The sequence below is a fragment of the Culex pipiens genome, chromosome 1 (assembly GCF_016801865.2).
Source record: "Culex pipiens pallens isolate TS chromosome 1, TS_CPP_V2, whole genome shotgun sequence".
Classification (NCBI taxonomy): domain Eukaryota; kingdom Metazoa; phylum Arthropoda; class Insecta; order Diptera; family Culicidae; genus Culex; species Culex pipiens.
The window spans coordinates 38,671,746-38,694,452 of NC_068937.1; the positions used below are offsets into that span (position 1 = coordinate 38,671,746).

Here is a 22,707-nt window from a genome sequence, read left to right on the forward strand (position 1 = left end):
GGGGCAAAAAGTCCTGTTCGAAACACGGGAATGATTCCGACGCCCTTGATGACCAGGGCCGAATATAAGGAACGTGGACGAGGAAAAATTAACTAAGTTCGACCGGTACACGAAGGTCGAGTTAAGTTGATAGCTGTTCCAACGCGATTCGTGTGGCAAACGAACAACGTATTTCTAGAACGTATATAGAGTTAGTGTTAGCTTAAATAAAAGTGATTCCATGTTTTTTTATGTTTTAGATTGAATAAAATCCTTTGTTAGAGATTTATGTGTATATTTTTTTACATTTTATTCCAATTTGCTTTAAAATTCGAAGCGTTACCTACAAAATAACGCTCATTTAGGGACATGCGGGCAGCAAAGCAGTTCAACTGTCCGTGCTGCAGGGTGAAACTGTCCACCGCCGGGTTGAACTAGGCATTCGAACACATGCATCATGTATACAATCGACTTGTAGCCAACAAGAACCCCAACCGATGCTCGTAACATCGTAAGAAGCCAGCCGTGAGACAAAAAGTGAAGTGCCTTCGACGACAACAAAATCCTGCCAGTAGGTACTTTTTCCCCACATTGATGGATCTTGTCCAATCGCCTAGACTCACTCCGGATCTTGCACAGACATTCGTCGCAACAAACACTTCCCGTGCCGTTGGACATAGTTATACACTTAGAATTGATGCACGCAGTGATGCGACCTGTTCTCGGTGAATACCGTGGCCACTAGCAAATGGCCAAGCTCCAATGAGGGGGTTTTAGTTTTTTTTGTGATTCACGAAACTTCCACGGTACACGGCGAGGAAACTCTTTTTGGCACAGGTTTTTTCACCGAGTGTCTCTCCATGTTATTGGATGAAACGTTATTCATGCTTCCATTGGGTTGACGTTTGGCGTCGTGTTTGCCATTTATTTACACAATGCTTCATAGTTTCGTAGCATGCGTTGACCATAAAAACGGAGATTTTGAAGGAATCCGGCGCCGCCGGATAAATCTGCGTTGCGTAAGCTCAGGGTTGAACGGATGACCATGAACCCTTAGAGAAAAATGTTCCTTGGACCACCCCCGACAAGGCTACCTAGTGTAAGTGTGGACTAAAGTTTGTCGCTTAGCTTGTAGGAGCGTTTGAAGTAAAATCACGCATTTCCCATATGAATTTCCATGTAAACTTTAACCCCCGAGCGACAAGCCAGTTTTCAACCAAATGCGCTCAAACTTGGTATGAGAGTTCCTATGGGTACCCCCTACAAGATGGCCCTTATTTCAGCCGGATACAAGCACTTTCGAAAAAAATGACCCACCCTAGTATACATACATCATGATGAGTAAAATTGGCGTATACATCATAGTTTGTTTGCTTAATAAAATGGGCCCCAGAGCAGTTTTTTGAAAAATTCTTTCGTCAGGAGGTAGCTTTTAAGATTCTTTATCAGACTGTACAATAAAATTGAAAATCTCCAAAATGGCGTATACATCATATCGCCGTAAAACGGCAGTATAGTGCAAATTCACCATACTCATGAATAAATTCCTTCGTGGTTCTTAAATTCATGAACACAATTCTCGATTTCGGGAATTAACTTTTTTCCGTGCAGTTAAAAAGCAGCCCAGTTAAACAACGCCCAATTACCTAACAAGTACTGTATATGCTCAATAACATTTTTAGTGCTTTTAAAACCTAAGTATTCAATTGTTTCACTATTTTCTCAACCTATTCTAAATTTCTTGATTAAAATATTTTTTTTTCAATTCCGGGAAAATCGGTATAAAACTTAAAAAAATCCCGGGATCCGGGAATTCCAGGTTTTGATAATTCGGGGATTCTGTCCCGGAAAATCCGGGAATGGATGCACTAATCAACACATAGAAAAGGTGAAAATTTATAAAAAACTTAAAATAAAATTGGCAGTGGCCTAAATCTGGTACCGGAGTTGAGATTATTTTTATGAGATGATTTTGTAAAATATCCAGTATTAGGTCATGTTTTCAATGAAAATATCTCTATTTCCCAATGAAAAAATATTATTGTGATTTTTTTTCTTTTCAATAAAGGCTGGTACAAAATTTAAAAAAAAATATTAAAAGTTTTTGTCCCCCCCCCCTCTTCAAAGTTGGCCCGAAAAATCTGGGGGCAAAAAAATATTTTTTCAAAAAACTTCAAAATTTCAATGGAAGTTGAACTGCAATCAGCTGAAATCAATTTAAAGTGCATTCCCCACGTTTAGAATCAATTTGAGCATGTTTAGGTTGATTTTAAAAAAATATTTTTTAAAAAATTTTTTCGATGTTTTTATCGCAAAATGTTTTTTTTGCTTAAATTTTTGTTTTCGTAAAATCTTAAATTTTTTTGAAACTAATGATTGCAAAACAACTGAACTAGTGTAAAATGCATTTTAAAACACTTTTTCCATGCAATTGTTGAAACCATAGCTTGTTATTTCAATATTTTTTTGCCCCCTTCCCCCCATGTGTAACATGCAGTTTGAAGTTTCAACGCATCGGTCGATGTGCCCGCCGAGCTGCGGTGCCAAGAAACGGTGCAATAATCGGAGTTCATAAAATATTAAACTCTTTCAAAGATTTTGCTTAGCAACTGAAATCTACTTATCGTCCAACAACTGGGCCGCGATTCGCCAAACAAGGAGACCACTCCGGACGAACGTGACTGCGTTTTTTTTTTTTTGCAGGTTCTTGACACTCGCTCTCGTCCTCTTTCTTCGCCTGTCGTAGAAATCGAGAACGTTGTGTCACCACCTGACGTGTAATAACACACCTGGATATGTCCATCAGAATAAAAAAAAAAACGAGGAGGTATTGTGACAAATCGATCGCGAATTGCATCGCGAAGCCGCACTGGGGAATGTTTGCCTGCTGCATTCTATACTACACGGCGTCGTAGTTGCATTATTCAAACATATTGGATTATCCCGCGCAAAAAGTCACGCAATTCTTGTACTGGAGCTGACCATGGGATATCTGGTGGACGGGGTCAATAATCGTCTTTGGATTACAGTGTGACGAAAGCTAGCGGTGATATAATGCGATTGTAATTGGAGTTATGGCACTTTTGTGCTCACTGAGAATTTATAAATAGTGCAAACGTGGCGTGTTAGGGAAGTTGCGCAACTGTTTTTTACGCAAGCTAGAACTTTACTTTTAACGAATTAAGACATTTTTTTTAATTCTGCACACGATCAACTCCCCTCTTATCTTTAGAGACTTTTTGAGGCAATTTATTGTTATCACTTCAGGAACTGATCTGGACGATCCTTCTAGAAACGCACCCAGACTTCTTCTCGCGATGATCTTTGAATCTAATCACCTGTTTGCGATCCTCTCGCCATTCTTCCTTCGAGCGTGCTTTGCAAAACGTGTCTAGAGTAGATTTTTTAAGTTGCTCAAGCTTTCAACCTGAACTACCTACATTGTATTATATCGCACACCAGACGTGTCGTAATTTGCATTTTCCGACGCTGGAATGCAAAATAATCTGGGTTTATTGAGTAACTTTTTTGTCGCTCTTTGAAATTTACTGCCCAGAAGATGCGTCCTGAATTAGTCATTTTCAAACTGAGATCGTCGTCGTCACAAGGTTCTGCGAGAATTGGCAGTGGCATCCTGTCTTGACCTAGATCTTCTGCGTTATTCGCGCGGCGTTGATTTGCACTGTTCACCCTTCTTATCGCGGCGATTTTTCTACCCTTCCCACCAAACGAAACGAACGGCACCTTCAGCTGGTTGGTTTTGATTACTATTTACAAACAAAGAGAGAGGGAATTTAAATTGACGTTTTCGTTTGATACAGCAGCGTCTGGTTTATGACGGTCAGTAAGCCGGGTAGCTCTTAGTCACTCCGTACTGGACTGAAATGATAAGCCGGTTCTGGCACTGTGCTGAGTGAAATCGAGAAAAGGTTATCAATGTTGTTGAACAATAAACGCAGATATGCACCACATATTCATGGGCAGATGAGAAAGCAACTGATTTTTGAGTACTTTGTGAGTTGTCGTTGCAATTGTGTTATATATGAGACAGAATGCAATGTGGAAGAATTTAAATCTAACGGCTAAGTGTTTGCATTAGAGCTGTCCATGAGAAAATGCCAATCAATCACATTGTAGAGAACAGCTTTCAGAACAAGTTTCCTAAAAAAGTATCAAGTATCAATCAAAAAATTTCTATGAATTTCATCAAAATTTGTTATAATTTCCACGTTTCAACAACATACCATCTTTTGTTGTTGTTGATCATGTGAAAGGGAATTAAGTCAATTCAGAAAATCACTCTTTTTTCCGGAAAATCATAATTTGGCGAAAAACTAAAGTCTGTCATACCCTATAGCTTAAAAGTTGGCACTTTTCGTCCACTGCAAAATATAAAGAAATAATTAAGGGGGGTAATTCGCTCTTCTCTTTATTTTTCGATTTGACTGAAACTTTGTACAAAAAAAGGCATTGGAATATACTTAAATCTTTCTATTCAATTTGGTGTCTTCGGCAAAGGTTGTAGGTTTTGATTAGGACTTTGCCTGAAAAAACAGGTACACGGAAAAAATATATTTTTATTTGACTTTTTATCACTAAAAATTCAAGTCCCAAAACACTTTTTTTTTATTTTCAAATATGTTCTAGTGGGCTAAAAAATTCACTTTTTGATAAGAATTTTAGATAAAATGATGGTTTCTGGAGAAAAAAAATTAAAGGGGAAAAAAATAAAAAATATATATAAATATTGAGATAACAAGCAATAGTTTAATCATTTGCATGGAAAAAGTATTTTGAAATGCATTTTACACTAGTTCAATTGTTTTGCAATCATTAAAATTTGACGAAAACAAAAAAAAACAGCAAAAAAACTTTTTGCGATAATAAACATCGAAAATTTTCAAAAATTCAAAAGATTCCAACATTAACCCAAACATGCTAAAAATGATTCTATACGCAGGGTAGTGCATTTCAAATTGCTTTCAGCTGATTCACTTAAATTTCCATTAAAATTTTGAAGTTTTTAGAAAAAAACCTTTTTGCCTTTAACTTCAATTAAAATTTGTACCAGCCTAATCGAAACACAAAAAAAAAACATTTTTTTTCGTTGTCTTTTTTATTTAGCTTAAGTATGACCCAAAACTACCTAAAGTATTTCAAAATGTTCGAGTCCAAGATGGCGGCCAAAATGGTGGTGCTGAATACTGAAAAAAATGTAATTTGTATTTAATAGGCAATCAGCTAATCAAATTTGACTAAAATAGGGTCGCCGAACTCGAATTTCTTGTTCAAAATAAGAAAATAAAAAAATCGCATTTTTGTTCATAATTTAAATATCCAAAGTTTTATACAAACCCTCGGACAATCGAAACTTTGTATAATTGAGTGTAGACTGTATAGTCGAATAAAATTTCAAAAATCAAAAATCCAATTGGCAATTGATAATCACTCTACTTTTTTTTATTAACACTTTATGCGTACCGTTTTTATGTAATATGCATTTTAAGGTTTTTTTTGTAAAAAAAATATTTTTTTTTTGCAATTTCAAAAAAAAACTTCATGAAGGAAAAGCACCCCTGCCATTATTAAGCTGAGAAAACTTTCTCAGTATCATCTTATTAGCTTTAATTTTTCAACTCGGGAAATCTCGGAAACTGTTGATTCGATTTTCAATGTTAAAAAATGACTTTTATGAAATGTTGTGCTTTTTTCTTAAAAACATATTTTGAAATTTAAAACTCAAGCCCAACATTTTAGAAAGTCCAAAATATGTTTTGTTTCTAGATTTTGAAATTTCGAATTTATTAAAAAAAGAGCTGTTTTTTCAAGTTTTATTTTTTAAACATTGAAGTACAAACCAATAGTTTCCCAGTTAACGCAGGTTGAAAAATGAGGGCTAATTAGTTTAATGGCTTCGAGAAAAACAATTTTTTCACAAAATTCAAACTTAAAGAAGCTGTGCATTTTTCTGCAGGGGTACTTTTCCTCCATAAAGATTTTTAATTAGCAAAAAAAAAATAACCTTTTTCGCGAAAAAAATAAAAAAATAAAGCTATTAATGCTTATAACTCGAAAACAGTTCATTAATCTTATAAAATTATACGTAATTTTCAACTTAAATTTGATTTTGAATCTGTTATATTTTTAAAAATTTATTTAAAAACATTTTTTTCCAAAAGTCTCTTTTCTCAATTTGTGTATCTCAGTTTATGCATTATCCTAAACTTTAGCGCAAAAGATTTCTCTTTTCCTAAAACTTATACAAAAATTACGAAAATTATAAAAAAATAACTTTTTTTTGAAATCAACTTTTAATAGTTAATAGTCAAATAAAAATAAAGGATTTTTTCCGTGTACCGGCGAACCGGCCAATGGCAAAATATAAAATATTAAATTTTAAAGTGACATTTTAAATTTCAGTGTAATTATTTTATTCAACCTTTTGATCTTAGGATTTAATGTAGATTTTTTTTTCACAGTGATAATGCTAATTTTGCAATGGTGCAATGATACTCTGAATGGGCACAGAAGGTTTAATCCAGGGTGGCCACCAGATTTCGATTTTCAATTTCCCGGTTTTTTCCCGGTTTTCTCCCGAGATCAGAAGGAATTTTCCGGAATGTTTTTAAATCAAATTACAATGTTTTAGGCTAACGTTAGTATCAACATACTTTTTGAACGCATACATTTGGTTCATAGTTTGAATTCCTCAAGAAAGCTTTCAAATATTATGAGTACAAAGCAAGTAGGGGAGAGTGGGGAGACTTGATCCCCGGGGACACTTGATCCCAAGCCTGTATCTCGTCAACATGTGGGTAAAACAATTAGCTTTGTTATAGAAAGTTGTGCGAAATTGACTAAAACTCATTGTAGAAAACAAAGAAAAAAAAAAATAAAAAAAAATTTGATTGAGTTACACACATTTTTCTGAAAAGTGCTGCAAAAAACTTCCAAGAGATCTTTTTTCTTTGCTTTGATAAGTATAGAAAACACTCAAAAATTATTCAAAAAAATATTTTTTATGCATGAATTGTTTGATAAACATATCAACTTCAAAACCCTTACGCATTTGACGTTAAATTTATCGTCATACTATTTTTACAATCAATTGTTTAAAAAAGTGCGTTAAGGGAGACTTGATCCCTGCATTTTTACAGTCACTGGAATCAGCCTCAAGATTAAATAATTGGGCTGGGTTTTCGTACATAGTTTCCTTTAGTATAGTTGTACATAACTTACTGCACTGCCCATAATTGAAAATTCGGCTATTATGCCAAATCAAGTATTCCGAGAAAAACGCGTTTTAGTGTTTGTCACAAAATCTCCGTCAAGGCAATTTTCCATAAGAGTGGCATATTAGCCGTTTGGTTTTTCGCATCGGCACCCAAGTCTGAACACTATTTCAGTAAAATTCAAGTTCCAGAAGATGCGTTGGAATATCCTCTACCACCTGGTGCTAATATCTCGTTTTTGCCAAAAGTGGATATTAGCCGTTTTTTCAATGGTGGGCAGCTGCAGTTTGAACCATTTTTCAAAAGCTTTGTAAACAAAGTTACCAGCTTTTTTAAACATGCTCAATTTTGGACTAAAAAAGAAAAATTTAAGTTTTTAAATATTTTGCATGCTAAACTTGTTATGTTTTGAACACAAACGTACAGGTTTAATGTGAAATTGCTGTAACAAATAGAAAATTAAAAGTTTGGATGAATAAGAAACATTGTCCTTAAGATTTCTTCAAAATGTTGTAAGGGGGATCAAATTACCCCCAACATTTTGAAAATGCCGGTTTAAAATATTTTTTTAAAACGCTTGGCATGATTCGAAGAGTTTATCTGGTGAAATACCCTTATCAGCCAAACATAGTTGAATGTTTAAGCTTTCAATTCATGCAAAAAGTTCATAATTTTGTGAGAAATTGACAGAGTTATGTGCGATACAAAAAAAGGGGATCAAGTCTCCCCACTCTCCCCTAAGTTGTAAACGTAGCCGTTTTTATCTGTTTCCATTCGAAACCTCTGATTTCAGTATTGATTGGGATTTTTCATCATCATGCTTTACAGATTTTACAAACTCAAAATAAAAATAAATAAATCTTTTTTGATTTTTAAAATAACATTAAAATATTACTAGAAAGCAGGAAATGTCATTTTCAATTTATTAATTTTGTAGAAAATATTTGCAAAAATACATTGTTATCAACATTTATGTAAATGCTCGTAAATTTTCTTTGAAAAAAGGGTTTTGTGAATTCAAGAAGTACGATTCTTCGAAGAATCATCAATTAATGAATGTGAGTACTTTCTTTTTAACCAAAAAAGTATTTTTGCACCATTAGTCCAAACAAAAATGTATAAATACACTTTGGCAGCAGTGCAGGAAAAGTGCCATACAAATGTAAAAAAAAAAACATTTTTTTTATCGATTTAGTATCTTCGGTAAGTAATGTATTGATGGGATAAGATTTCGAAAATAATTTTAATTCATAGAAAAGATTAATTCAACTTTCTAAAAAACCCAAAACACAAAACGGTAAAAAATCGTAAAAATGGCCGTGCTGCGATTTTTTCAACAACACATAATTTTCAACATGAACTCAATTTTTGTGTTGATGTAGTAACCACCTAAAAGTGATTGCCTGTATTAATAGTGACTTTTTTGTAGTAGAATTCTAAAAATATAGTTTTTTTAATATCTGAAAATTTTACATAAATTTCAAACGACATTGAAAACTTTGCAAAAAAGATATTTTTTCCAATGTTTTATTAAAGTACATACTAAATACTTCAGACATTTAAAATCATACATAAGTACTCGAAAATTAATCATTGCAATTTGTCCTTAAAATAATGTTTGGCTGAGAATCTAAAATAATATCAAATAAAATTATATTTACAAACAGCAAACTTATGATATTATTTTTAAATTGAAATATATTTGAATTGCACTAATGGAATTGAAGACTTATTGAAATAACACCGACCAACACAATTTCTGCGCAGACTCAACTCGATGGGAAGCATAAAGTTTAGGGTCCCCAGAGTCAAGTGCATTTTGAATTTTTCAAAAAAAAGTTTGTCTGGGCCGAATGGTTTTTCTCCAAAGTTTGTATGGAGAATTAGTGCGGTTCGGTTCTCCTACATATTGCATACCATTTTTGGTTTGTATGCATACAAACTTTGGAGAAAAACCATTCGGCCCGACAAACTTTTTTTGAAAAATTCAAAATGCATGTGATTCTGGAGACCCCAAACTTTATGCTTCCCCTGGAGTTGAGCCTGTGCAGTCATTCTTGTCATTTTTTGTAGGTCAGTGTAAGACTTCAAAAATCATACGGCTGTGTAAATTTTCTATTGATACTTGATTGATACGCCAATTTGATCGCAAAACTTGTTTCTTATCAAACATTTATGTGGGTCCGGTGACATAGTGATTGCCTCTCACCCCAGTTGGCCTTGGTTTGATTCCAGTCGTCCCTGGTGGCATTTTTTGACCTAACTAAGAGGTTAGGCCGTTATTTGTCTTGGTAGAGCTGCTGGTCGGTAACACAAATTCTCCATACAAACTTTGGAGAAAACCCTTTCGGTCCCGTCTAAATATTTTCGAAAAAAAAAACAAGGTGCACGTGTTTCTGAGGACCCCAAAGTTTATGCTTCCCCTCGAGTTGAGCCTACGCAGCAATCCAAAAGTCGTTAGTTCGAATACCGGGAAGGATGGGAGCTTAGGTGTACCAAGAGATTTGGATTGCCTCACCGTTTCAAGCCTTTGGACACCTTGTTTCTAGTGAGAATCTCGCAATAGAGAACGCCAAAGCCATGCTGTAGAGCAAACAATTTGCTTTATTAAAAAAAACAAATTCGCCAAATTAAAATATCATAGGATACAACAGAAAAAAACATCCATAGCCAAGAAGCATGAGTCTTTTACACAAATTCACACATAGTTTTCGCAAATTCTTCATTTAGAATAAGAGGAATAATATTCTCATTGAGAAAAGCACTTATTGAATACATTTAAGAGGCTTTCGTCAAATTTTAACTAAACTCAAAATATTTTCCCGGTTTGTCTGTCAAATTCCCGAGTTTTTCCCGGTTTTCTCCCGGTGGATAAAAATCCCGGGTTTTTCCCGGTTTTCCCGGTTTTTTCCCGAGGTGGCCACCCTGGTTTAATCTTTACCTAATTCTCGGGATAGTTCGCAGTACGTCGTAAAAACCATCAACACACCACCGACACTTTTTTGATTATTTCTATAAAACAAATTAAATTTTCAATGTTTTTCGGTGAAAGAAAGTACAGGTAATTTCACTAGAAACTGCAAGACAGTAAGCAAGATAGCAACTCCCACTTCCTCTTCTGTTTTTTTCCTGATTTTCTCTTGTTTGCTCCAGTACAAGAGTTAACTTCTAATGTTTTTTTTTTATAAAGTCCTATAAACATATGAAAGACATTAGTTTATTGGTCCTTTTTCAAAAAAAAAAAAAAAAAAATCTGGACTGGAGCAATTGAGAGCAAAGTAGAAGGAGCGAAAGAGAGTTATAGATTAATGAGAGTTGCTCTCTTGCTCACTGTCTTGATTCTATGATATTTAAGGTTATGATTGCTTTTATCTGTTTTGCAAAGCTGAAAATTGTTTTCTTAAAATGTGTAATATTTTATCGCAATTCTAACATTCCTCTGCTTTCTCTCTCCCTCTCTCCTTCCAGAAACGCCAAGGGCTGCGGCGCCGTCACGCACTGCATCCAGACGGTGTGGGAGCGCCAAAAGTACCCGGTGGACAACGACGAAATCTGCAACATCTGTCTGGACATGGTCAAGCAGGCCCGGGACCAGCTCGAGAGCAACGAAACCCAGGCGGATCTGAAGGCCGTGTTCGAGGGCTCGTGCAACCTGATTCCGATCAAGGTGGTCAAGAAAGAGTGTAGAAAGTTGGCGGACGATTTCATCCCGGAGCTGGTCGAGGCGTTGGCTTCGCAGATGAACCCGAACGTGGTGTGCAGCGTTGCGGGGTTGTGTAATAATGCTGCGATCGATCGGATGTTGGAGGAGATGCCGGCGGTGAAGCCGAAGGACAAGGATGATTTGGAGGAGCCGATGACGGAGGTGGCGATTGAGAAGCGGGAGGAGGAATTTTGCTGTGGCAAATGTAACCGGATTGCGGGGTTGATTTCGGACCGGTTCCACGCGAGCGATCGCGATCAGGTGTTGGAGGGATTTTTGCGGTTCTGCGGCCAGATGGGATCGTTCTCGGACGGGTGTTCGAGCGTGGTGTTGACGTACTTTAGCGAGATTTACGAACATCTGGAGAAGGAGCTGACCGGGAAGAATGTGTGTCACATGACGGGGGCGTGCGCTGGAATGTATCATCAGCATGAGGAGGAGAAGAGCAGCGAGGAGATCGAGGTTCGTCCGATGGGTGGAGTCGGTGTGATCAACGTGAACGGTGAAGATCAGCAGCAGTTCGGGGATGATATTCCGTGCAAGCTGTGCGAGCAGCTGGTGGATCACCTGAGGGACGTGCTGGTGGCGAACACGACCGAGCTGGAGTTCAAGGAAGTGTTGGAGGGACTCTGCAAGCAGACCAAGACGTTCGCTTCCGAGTGCTTGAGCCTGGTTGATCAGTACTACGAGGAGATCTACGGCACGCTGGTGCACAACTTGGACAGCAATGCGGCTTGCTTCATGATCGGGGTTTGTCCGAAGGGACTGGGAGCTTCTGCGCTGGATGGTCCGATAATGCCGATTGTTCCGGTGAAGGTCGCCGTCAAGGTTGGCGAGAACAAGCCGCCGCGCAAGCTCCTTACCGGAGAGGGCGAAGCCAAGCTGTCTGCCGTCGAAGTTCAACAGGCTCAGCTGCCAATCGATCGCTTGATGGGAGCGCCGGCTTCGCTGCACCTCGTTGAGAACGGTCAGTTCTGTGCGCTGTGCGAGTACTTCATGCACTTTGTCCAGGAGGCGCTCAGCGAACCGGGCAACGAAGACGAAATCAAGAACGTCGTCGGAAATACCTGCGAGAAGCTGCCCAAGGCCATCCGCGGAGAGTGCCACACCTTCGTAGACCTGTACGGCGATGCCGTCATCGCTCTCCTGATCCAATCGATGGACCCCCGCCAAGTCTGTCCCCAACTCCGCATGTGCCCGGCCTCCAACGACGACATCGAAATCTTCGCCCCGGCCCCGATTGATGTGACGATCGACGCCAACGCCGGCCAGGACAAACCCACCTGCCCGCTCTGCCTGTTCGCCGTGTCCCAGCTCGAGGAGTCCATCAAGAACGACCGCACCAAGGAGAACGTCAAGCAAGCCCTGGACAAACTCTGCTCGCACCTCTCCTCAAAGCTCAAGCTCGAGTGCACCGACTTTGTCGAAACGTACTCCGCCGAACTCATCGAAATGCTCGTCTCCGACTTCACCCCGCAGGAAATCTGCGTCTACCTGAAGCTCTGCGTCGACCAACGCCCGGACCTCAGCCTCCTCAACATGGAGTTCGACCGCGACAACCGCCAACAAACCCTCCGCCGGCCCTCGTACGACATCGAAACGAACGAAATCGCCGACATCACCGTGAACGGGCAGATCGCCGTCGACCACCAGGCCACCGTCAGCTCGCCCGAGTGTCTCGTGTGCGAGGAGATGGTCAAGGAGGTGGAGAAGCGCATCCAGAACAAGAAGAGCAAGGAGCAGATCAAGGAGGCACTCGAGCACGCCTGCGACCGGCTGCGCAAGTACAAGACCAAGTGCGAGCGGTACATTGACCAGCACGCGGACCAGATTGTGGACCTGCTGATGAAGCAGCTGTCGCCGAAGGAGATCTGCCGGACGCTTGGGTTCTGCCTCGCGAAGGAGGTCGATGAGTGTGAGTAGACATTAAATGAGTTGTTTGGTTTGAGTCCTTGTAATGCTAAATGAGTCGGATGGTTGGCGTCCCAGCTAAAAGTTTAACAATTCTGCTGAAAATTTGTTTCCATGATTTGAAATTCTGCCGAATGCTTATTTTTTTAAATCAGAAATTAAATCTGCGATTTGAAAAAAATCGATTCAAGTTTATGCCATTTAAGGATCCTGCCTGTTATTTCGGTCAGAAGAACTTATCTGCCTTTTTGGAAATTCAGCCGAATATTTGTGCTTTAATAATTCTAAAAAATATTAATATTCTGCCAATTACATTTTTCTGCCTTTTAAAAATCTTCTATTTTTTTATTATCTGATTCTACGTTTCAGCCTTTCAAAAAATGCCGAATACTTTTTTAATTCATTTAAAATTAACCCTGCAACTTGATGATTTTGTCGATTTAATATTTCTGCCTGTGTTGTTCTGCCGAAAAACTGTGACTATCAATTGAAGTCCTATCATAAAATATACTGCCTATGTTATATTTTTGCTGATTACCTTTTAAAAATCTAACAAATATTAATAGCCTGCTGATTTAATTTTTCTGCCCCCTTAAAACTTCTGCTATTAAATTTTTCATTCAACCGAATATTTGTGCTTTTTTCTGCTTATAGCCTTTAATAATTCTAAAAAGTATTAATATTCTGCCGATTCAATTTTTCTGCCGCTTGTTGAATGGTTGAATACTTATTTTTGGTGTTTGATTCATTCTGCCGATACATTTTTCTTCCTTTTTAAAAATGCCGAATACTTTTTTTCCATTTAAAATTAACCCTGTAACTTAATGATTTTTTTTTCAATTTAATCATTCTGCATTTAAAAATTCTGCTGAATAATTGTGACTATCATTTAAATGAAGTCCTACCATTAAATTTACTGCTAGTTCTATATTTCTGCTGATAGCCTTTTTAAATTCTAATAAATATAAATATCATGCCGATATATTTTTCTCTGCCTCCTTAAAATCGGCCGAATACTAGTTGTTTTGTTCATTTGAAACTTCTGCTTTTGGATTTTTCATTGAACTTTTCTACCGTTCGCTTTTTCTTTTTCGGACAGATAAGTTTGTTTGTTGTTTCCGGATTTATATTCTGCCGATGATATACTTTATCGGGCTTTCAAAAAACTTCTGCCTTTTCGACCAGATTTATTTTGCGATAAAGTTTATGCCGTTTAAATATTCTGCCTAGGGGTTCTTTCTGTCGATATAACTTTTGATACCTGTAGTTTCATTCTGCCAGTACATTTTTTCTGCCTTGCAAAAAATCTGCCGAATACTCGTTTTTACCACTTAAAATTAACCCTGCCCCTTCTGCTGTCATATTTGTCTGCCAAATAAGTTTGTATGACGATGAAAGTTATGTCTTTCAATCATTCTGCCTGATGTTACTTTCTGCCAAGAGATATTTTCCGCCAAATATTTATTTTAAGTTAAAAAAAAATTACCCACTTAAAATTGTACCATTAAATTATTTATTTGAAACCAACCCCATAATTTCTGCTTCCGATTTTTCTGCCTTTGTACTTTTCTGCCGTTTAATTCGAAGGCCGGAAAAATTGTTTCTGTTGATCTCTTTTAGTCATTATGCCTATAACATTTTTCTATCATTTGAATTGTTTATCAATAACCATTTGAAATGTTACCATGAAATTTACTGCCATTGTTGTCTTTCGGCTGATAGACTTTTCTGCCTTTTAAAATTCTGATAAATAGTTATATTCTGCCGTTATACTGCCGCTCGAAGCTTGTCCGTCCCATATGTAATTTCGTTAATTTTGAGGTAATGATGCGGTTTGGTTCGAAATCATTCAAACTATCAGAAAAAACCAATAAAATTTAGTACTTTGATCTAGAAAACTGGAGAAAATCCACTTTTTCGCGAAATTCTAATACGTAGCCTTATGGGACAAATTTGACATGCGTTTTTCTCGCCTTGCTGTTTTTACATTTGGGACGGACTCGATTAGAGCGGCAGTATATATTTTCAAAATTCTGCCGAATACTTGTTTTAATCATTTCCATTTGCTTTTGAACTCTTCTACCGTTCAAGTTTTGATCGGATTTTTCATTTGCCGGTAATTATGCCGATCATTTTGTCTACTTTTTAAATATTTGTCGAATACTCGTGTTTACCACTTGAAATTAATCCTGCAACTTCTGCTTTCACATTTGTCTGTCAAAGAAATTTTTTGCCGTTCAACTCTAGGTTTGATATTTTTGTTTCTGTCTATAAAAGTTTTTTTTTATCGTTCTCCTTTTTTTTCTGCCGTTAGAACTTTGCTGTTTTTTAAACCCATACAATTTATTGCCAGTTAATTCTTCTGGCTAATGGACCATTCTGCCTTTTTACCAATCTGCCTTTGAAAGTTGTATCAAATGTTTAATACAAATACTTTTTTTTTGCATTTTAATATATTACCGAATACATGTTTTCCAGTAGCAATTCAGCCTGAAACTTTCGCTTTTTCGACCAGATTTTTGTTGTTGCCTTTAAAGGTTATGCCTTTAAATCTTTCTGCCTGATAGTTCTTTCTGCCTATAGAACTTTTCTGTCGAACTACCTGGTGTTGTTTTCCTCCCAAACTTATTTAATACATTTACAGTTAACATCGCAACTTCTGCTTATTTCTGTCATTTAACTTTCAAGCCGGATGAGTTTTTGGTTGTTTAGATTTTTGCCTTTCAATCATTCTGCCTGTTCTGCCTTCCAAAAATCTGCCGTAACTGATTTTAAAAATTGTACCGAATATTTGTGTTTGCCTATTTACGTTTTCTGCTGATAGATATGTACTGCCGTTTTAGAATTCTTTGCATTGGTTTCCGCTTCAATTCTGCAGATTATTTATTAGACTGATTGGATTTCCTTTCTGCTGATATTCCTCTTCTGCCATTAAAGAATATGCCGAATATTTGTTTTTAAATTTGTAATTTTACCAATAATTGTTGCAGAACGATCTACTGCCGATTTACCCGACCGGACTGCAGTTCCAAAAGCTTGCTTTGAGTCGTCTATTCGGATTCTTTTTTTCAGATCTTTATTGAAAACTCTGGTTCGTAGTCGCCTGAGTCGTAGTTGTAGAGTTCGGCATCGAAGCTGTCGAAGTGGAGTCGACAGAAAAAAATTCAAAATCTCTACGAAAACTACTTGGGTTGGTTCATGTCTTTGCTGAATACTGAATCAAATTAATGGATGGTGTTTTTGCTTGTTATGCAAACTAAACTTGACTCGAGAAATTGAAAATACTGTTAGTAGATTTGCAAATTGAAAAATTGAAATCTAGCCAATTTATGAGAATTTTTAGCAGAGACACCAACCAGTAGGTTAAATTTCAAAATAATATAAATAACCTTGTGGATAAAATGAGTTTAATTTTTCAAGATAGAAGCAATCAAAGTGTTGTTTTCAATCCAGCTGGAAAACAAAATCTGTACTGAACAATAAGCATTCTTCTATTCCGGACGTAGTCAAAGAAGCAGTGGTCAGTTTCTAAAACTCATCAGCTGAATACCTTGGGTAGAACCGTCGACAATTGCGTTCATTTGATAATATTAGGGAAGTATACCTTGTTGCATGCTGGATGTGCTGCCCTTCTGCTTGCTTAAGCAAATAGTTTAGTCCGATTTTGTCTTTTTTGATTCGGTTGTTGATCTCAGGTTCATCCAAGAGCACATGTTACGTATTCTTCTAGATGTATTTTTGTCGACACGGCTTACATTTTATTGCTTTGTTTCGAGTCCGGGTCAGACTTTGGATTGTGCTCATCAATGTTCACGGCAATTTCACAGATATTCTTGGATGTGGCAGATTTTCAACGGACATTAGTTTTCTGCGCAACTTGAAGAACCGGAGTCATCCGGAAAGTAACCTTCAAGTTTGCATCCGTTTTTGTTTGCATTGGTGACGTGGTTTGGTTATGAATTGACACAGTCTTAATGTCAACTAATATTCTCTTCCTTGGATCAAGGGACTAGCTTGCTATGATTTACTAGACTGATTTACAGTAATAAATGACAGTCAAAAACCGCCTGCTTCAACCGACTCAATCGGAAAAAATGCATTTGTTTTAGTCTCTTCCTCGGGGCCAGATAATAAATCAATTGATGAGGGTTTGAAGGAGATTATTTTCGGTGTTGTGGAATGAGGATAGGACATGATGCAGTTGATTGGCAAAAGAGACAGTGCTCGCGCAGCGATGTTTTTCTTCTGACAGCTGTTTTCGATTAACATTATTGATACAAACGTCATGCTTGCAGGCCAAGGGTGCATGATACTGATGATACTCGTCGGTTGACACACCTAGGCAAGGAACATCCCGGAAGGAGCCCAACTACATCCGTAGTGCTGTTTGGACAAAACAGCATGGCTCTGGTTCCTTGCAAGTGTCCTATTTTCTTACCTCCACGTTGGCTTGGTTTAGTCATCATGATGACAAGGTGTAACCTAGCTGGTGGCCTGTGGAAACGACTCGTAAACCTTTGACCAGCGAGGGTCAGAGTAGAGACGGCTAGAAGAAAGGGGCGCGTCAAAGTGGGAAAGGGAAGTAATTTGTGATTGTAGACGGTATTGTTTTGATTCGCAGTATGTTGAGTCAACTGATGTGGATGTACCTGAGCATCGCAGAACGGGGTTTCTCTACTTTCCATTTCAGCTAACAGCTATCTTCTGTTTATTTTGTTTCACTAATTTTCTAAATCGGCTTCTGATTACTATCCTTCATTTGATTTCGATTTTACTTATTTGATTCTCTTATTTCTCAACACTTTTCCACTCTATTTTACCAATTGATGCTGCTGTAACTAACTGTCTGCTTTCCCTTAATTTGGCAGCGATGTCAATTTTGTTTTGTGTATCATGTGCCTTTTCTTTTCTTTATTTATCTATTTGAATAATTTCTCATCTTCCCTGTACATTGCCCTCAATACAATCTAAGCTTGTTTGTTAATTTCTTTATCTACTTCATAAATTACTATCTTTCTTTTACTATTGATTCTTTACATAGTTTATTTCCTTCACTGTCCATTGTTTTGAAACTTCACCTTTTTCTTAAGCAAGTGAGGTTCGAGCCCTTACTCAATTTATGGAATGTTTAAAGGATTAACACAAATATTACTATTGTACTTTTGAAAAACATTTTTAAAATGCTTAGGACCAAAATATTGTAACAAAACACCGCGACAAAAGAAATAGCAACAGATAAACACGATTCAACATTAGGGAAGATTTCAGGAGAAAACAATACACAGTAAATAACAATTAGTTTTTGAATTCAAACTAAAAATAAAACAGTTTTTGCGTTGATGATAGTTGATAGGCACACTATAAATGGTTAGGCGCTTATACTTACATCAAACCCTACGTAATGTACCACCCCCGGCCGAGTTAAAATGCGTAACCGGAAAAGAAGGTGTGCATGCCTGGCACGAACACTCAAAGCGTGTTCTAGCGTGCTGCTCGTACTGACTCAGAGCAAGGGTGAGATGTAGGTGTAAGGGCAGTGCGTGTTCGTCGGGAACCTGGTGCATAAGATCGGTCAAGGCCCGTTCTTACACTGAAAATTGCGAAATTGCGAATTGATACAAACGTCATGCTTAACAGTTGCACCTCAACGGCCAGGCCTACTACGTAAAGTTTGTCGCACAAGTGATTCGTTGCAATAATTTTGAAAACAATTCTTCTCCCCCTCTCCCTTCTTCCAGTGGAAGTCGACGAAGCGCTGCTGGACTACGTCGTTGAACCGGCCGTCGCCGAACCCCCGAAGGAGCTCATCTCCCCGGTGGAGGTCTCCGCCGCCGAAACCACCAACCAGCCGCCGCAGTGCGCCATCTGCGAGTTTGTGATGGTCAAGCTGGAGTCGGAGCTGGCGGACAAGAAAACCGAAGCGGACATTGAGAACGCGGTGCGAAGTGTGTGCTCGAAGCTGCCGAACACCGTCACGAAGCAGTGCGACAAGCTGATCGACCAGTACGGCCAGTTCATCATCAAGTTCCTGGCGACGCTGCCGCCGAAGGAGATCTGCACGCGGTTGGCACTGTGCGAGCAGCAGCTGCAGCGGCTGGAGGAGAGCAGTCTGGAGATTATCGAGTGCGCCGTGTGTCAGGGCGCGATCAAGACTGTGGAGGAGATCCTCGGCAACAAGAAGGTCGACTACGACATCGTGCAGGACGTGGAGAAGATCTGCAACACGGTGCCGGCGCGGTACTACGAAAAGTGCGTCAAGATGGTCAAGGTGTACGGCATCAGCATGGTGCGCCAGCTGGAGAACTTTGTCGAGCGCGAGCAGGTGTGCGTGAACATGGGCATGTGCAGCAGCCCGTCCGGATATGTGCGATTTGAGGACGAGGTCGCCGAGGTGGACCACGCGGAGAAGAAGCATGCGTACCAGGTCGGCGCCAAGGAGTGCACCTGGGGACCGGCGCACTGGTGCTCGAGCGAGGAGAACGCCCAGAAGTGTAATGTGAGTGTGTTGACTTGTGAGTTCCAACTTCTTAAAACTAATTTCTTGATTTTAATTTCAGGCCAGCAAGTTCTGCTCGGAGAAGAAGCTCGGCAAGTGGCAGGAGTAGAGCGCGATGATCGACAATAGTCAAAATAAGCTGGAATGTTGTGAAAAGTGGTTTAGTATTTAAGCATCTGCAAAAAAAAAAGAAACGTAAACGATACCAAGAAGTGCTATAATAGTTTGATTGTAAGGCGATTCTCCGTGTCTGATTAGAATCATCACACACTTTCTTTCTATCTTTCGCCGTTTGCTGGCACACGCAGCAAAACAATGCGTCCCACAAAATAAAAAAAATACAGCTCTTTAGTCTCTCTCACGGATTCATATCAAACTGAAGAAAAATGAGTGTCGATGAGGCAAACCCAAAAACAAAACGCGGCGAGTGAAATATCTGCACTAGACTCTTTGAAATTAGGCTGTTGAAAAAATCATTCTGTATATCTGTGAAATCTGTTTTTGTAAAAAGAACAAAATAAATTTTAATGAAAACCTAGATTTGATCGATTGGGAATTATTCTTGCTGTTTACTGTTTTGGGAAAATATCACTGCACTGAAAGAATGTTGGAATGTTTCGGGTTGATTGGTTTGTTTGATTATTCCGATTATTTTATTCAGATCTGAAACAAGGTAAGTTCAACGGTAATTTTTCAAAATCAGGGGAAATTCCCCAATGTTAATGATTCGGTCAAGGATTCGGTCCTAATTCCATCCAAGTACCGCTGGTAATGAAATAAGTTTTATATTTGTCAATACAATTTTTCAGCAGACGAACTAATATTAATAATTTGAATAGCATTTGCCGAATGTTAAAGGCAGTTGCTGTCAATTTTCGTAGTTAAAGTGAACTCCCTGTAATAAAAAAAATTGAACTGAAAATCTGGCCCCAAAAAACAATTTTGTGTACAGTACTTGCAGAGAGAAGGGAATACTCTTTGGTACTTGTTCGGTAACTGGGCTGAGTACGTTGCTAAGTTACCGAATGCTGCTCGCTAACTGGGCTGAACAAAAAATGCCGAGGGGACCACCAATGCAATATATTTTCTTTATAAAATATAAAATTAAAATGTCTAAGATTTGTGTCCAAGGCATATTTATCATGTTTCCAGTAGTTAAAACCTGAAATTTCACAAAAAAACTTAAAACTTTTTTTTATTTGTTACACTTGATTTTTGCATTCATTGTTCCTTCGGTAATTTTGGTTTTTTTTTTGTTTTTAAAGTTTCTTGCAATCAAATGTCGAGACTGTGTGTGTGACGGGTTTGGTCCGACTGGTTTTAGTGTGTAGAGAGTTTGGCGTCTAGCGCCGACTGCATGAGAGAGAGAAAGAGAGTAGCGAATGATGTTCGTGATGCCTTGGAAACATGTTTCTGTGTGTCCGAAAATTGGCGAAAAAAGGACTGATTTGTCGTGGAAGAGGATTCAACGCGGGAGTGCTCCAGACGGCTGGATCCATGTCTTTGTTCCGCCCGGACGGCAGACTTGCGGCCGGGTCGACGATTGAAGCAGCAGCAGGCAGAAGCGGGTGAGCAAGTTCCAATAAGAACATTTTTTTAAGATGTGAATGAGTATGCGTGTGTAGGTGAGAGAATGAAATTGAGCCGAAACAACTTATCTAGATGACTTTTGATTAGGGGAGCGGTGCCATGTTTTGGGTGCTGACAAATTTACGAACGGTTTTTCGTAGTATGTTGAAATTACCAATGTTTTAGAATGTTTCGGCTTAATTGAGAATGTTCGTGTGAATGTATCCGTTTATTTTTGTTTTCATTTAAAAATTATTATTTTTTCAGCTAACATGAATGAGTTTAGATTTAAACAGTTTTATAAATTTCGGTTTAATTCTAGCTTTCGGTTGTTTCGATTCGGTTCGCGATCGTTCAAATGCAATGTTTGCTCTAAAATTTTGCAAATTTTTAACGGTGATTCAGGTTTTTCACAGCCGGCTGTCTAAGGCTGAATCGAATCGATTACGCGTAACCGGGCCAAGCGGTAGCTTTGCAGGATTGATCGTGAGTTTTGCGTCTTATTTCAGGCTTAGAGTGATAAAATCACGCCGCCGGTTGATTTCGTCGATGTGGTTTTGTTTCAAATAACCTGTTAATTCCACAAAAAGAGTCCGTTTTGCGATGCCTGTCCGTCGGGTCGCATGTTTTTTTCACGTCGTTTGTCGTCCCGAAATTACCTTTTAGCTTTATAGCTCGTAAAGCACGGTGAAAAATATTGTTCCAACGCGTTCAAGTCCTTCAGATATCATCATAACTCATCAATAACACAGTTCAACAAAAAATCAAATGTTTCTTGTCTCTGAGACGAGAATATGTGTTCCTAGTAGATTTTTGCCTGCTGAATCCGAATCCGGGTCCAGAATTGCTCCAAATGGTCCCAATTTTCAGATACACCCGTTTGAAATGTTAGTTTAGGCCAAAATTAGCTACTTTGTCGACTATTTTACAAAAGAACTATTGAATAAACAAATAAACCAATACATGTATCTTAAAGTTCACGTTCTCCCCTTTCTGAAACACCCCTGGTTTTCAAAATTTGATTGTTTCTACGCATATTTATAGCCATTTTAAAATTAGAATTTGACTTGCATGCAAGTTGGAAAAACTTGAATGAGAACCAACTGAAAATATAATTTTAAAATGGCTATAAATATGCGTAGAAACAATCAAATTTTAAAAACCAGGGGTGTTTCAGAAAGGGGAAAACGTGAACTTTAAGATACATGTATTGGTTTATTTGATTATTCAATAGTTCTTTTGTAAAATAGTCGACAAAGTAGCTAATTTTGGCCTAAACTAACATTTCAAACGGGTGTATCTCAAAATTGGGACCATTTGGAGCAATTCTGGACCCGGAATCGGATTCAGCAGGCAAAAATCTACTAGGAACACATATTCTCGTCTCAGAGACAAAATCTTGTTGGACTGTGTAATTGATTGGTCGCTCATCTTATAATTATTTAAAAGTATAAATCGTCTCAAGTCAACTCTACTTAAATATGTTACGCTGAGTATAATATTTCACCTTTTAATTACACATAATTTTGATTCTATCTTTCCACAGCCGGCTGTCTAAGATTGAATCATTTATGCTAAACTCAACACCAAATAACCGGGAATGGTCTCATCCGCATCATCCGATTGTTTGCCTTGAGAATACTTAATACATAATAAATAATAATTTCATTGATTATTGGGCCACATCATCATCCTCTATGATGAATCCTGGCCATTACCCTTTCCCACTAACAAAATCCCAAGTAGAAGTAGTTTTCCGGCACACGCGGGGGTGTGGATATCGTATAGAACCCACCCTTGGTAGCAGCCTGTGCTAA

General features: G+C 38.2%; 1 protein-coding gene across 1 annotated transcript in view; it reads left to right on the forward strand.

Moving 5' to 3' along the window:
- Positions 1 to 19,585, forward strand: part of LOC120423868 (uncharacterized) — a 37,284-nt gene extending 17,699 nt beyond the window's left edge. Inside the window, exons 3-5 of the mRNA XM_039587815.2 lie at positions 10,680 to 12,829; positions 18,564 to 19,321; positions 19,383 to 19,585. Coding sequence (XP_039443749.1) covers positions 10,680 to 12,829; positions 18,564 to 19,321; positions 19,383 to 19,430 — 2,956 coding nt within the window. The 3' untranslated portion in view covers positions 19,431 to 19,585. The remainder of the gene's footprint in view (positions 1 to 10,679; positions 12,830 to 18,563; positions 19,322 to 19,382) is intronic.
- Positions 19,586 to 22,707: the final 3,122 nt, after the last annotated feature.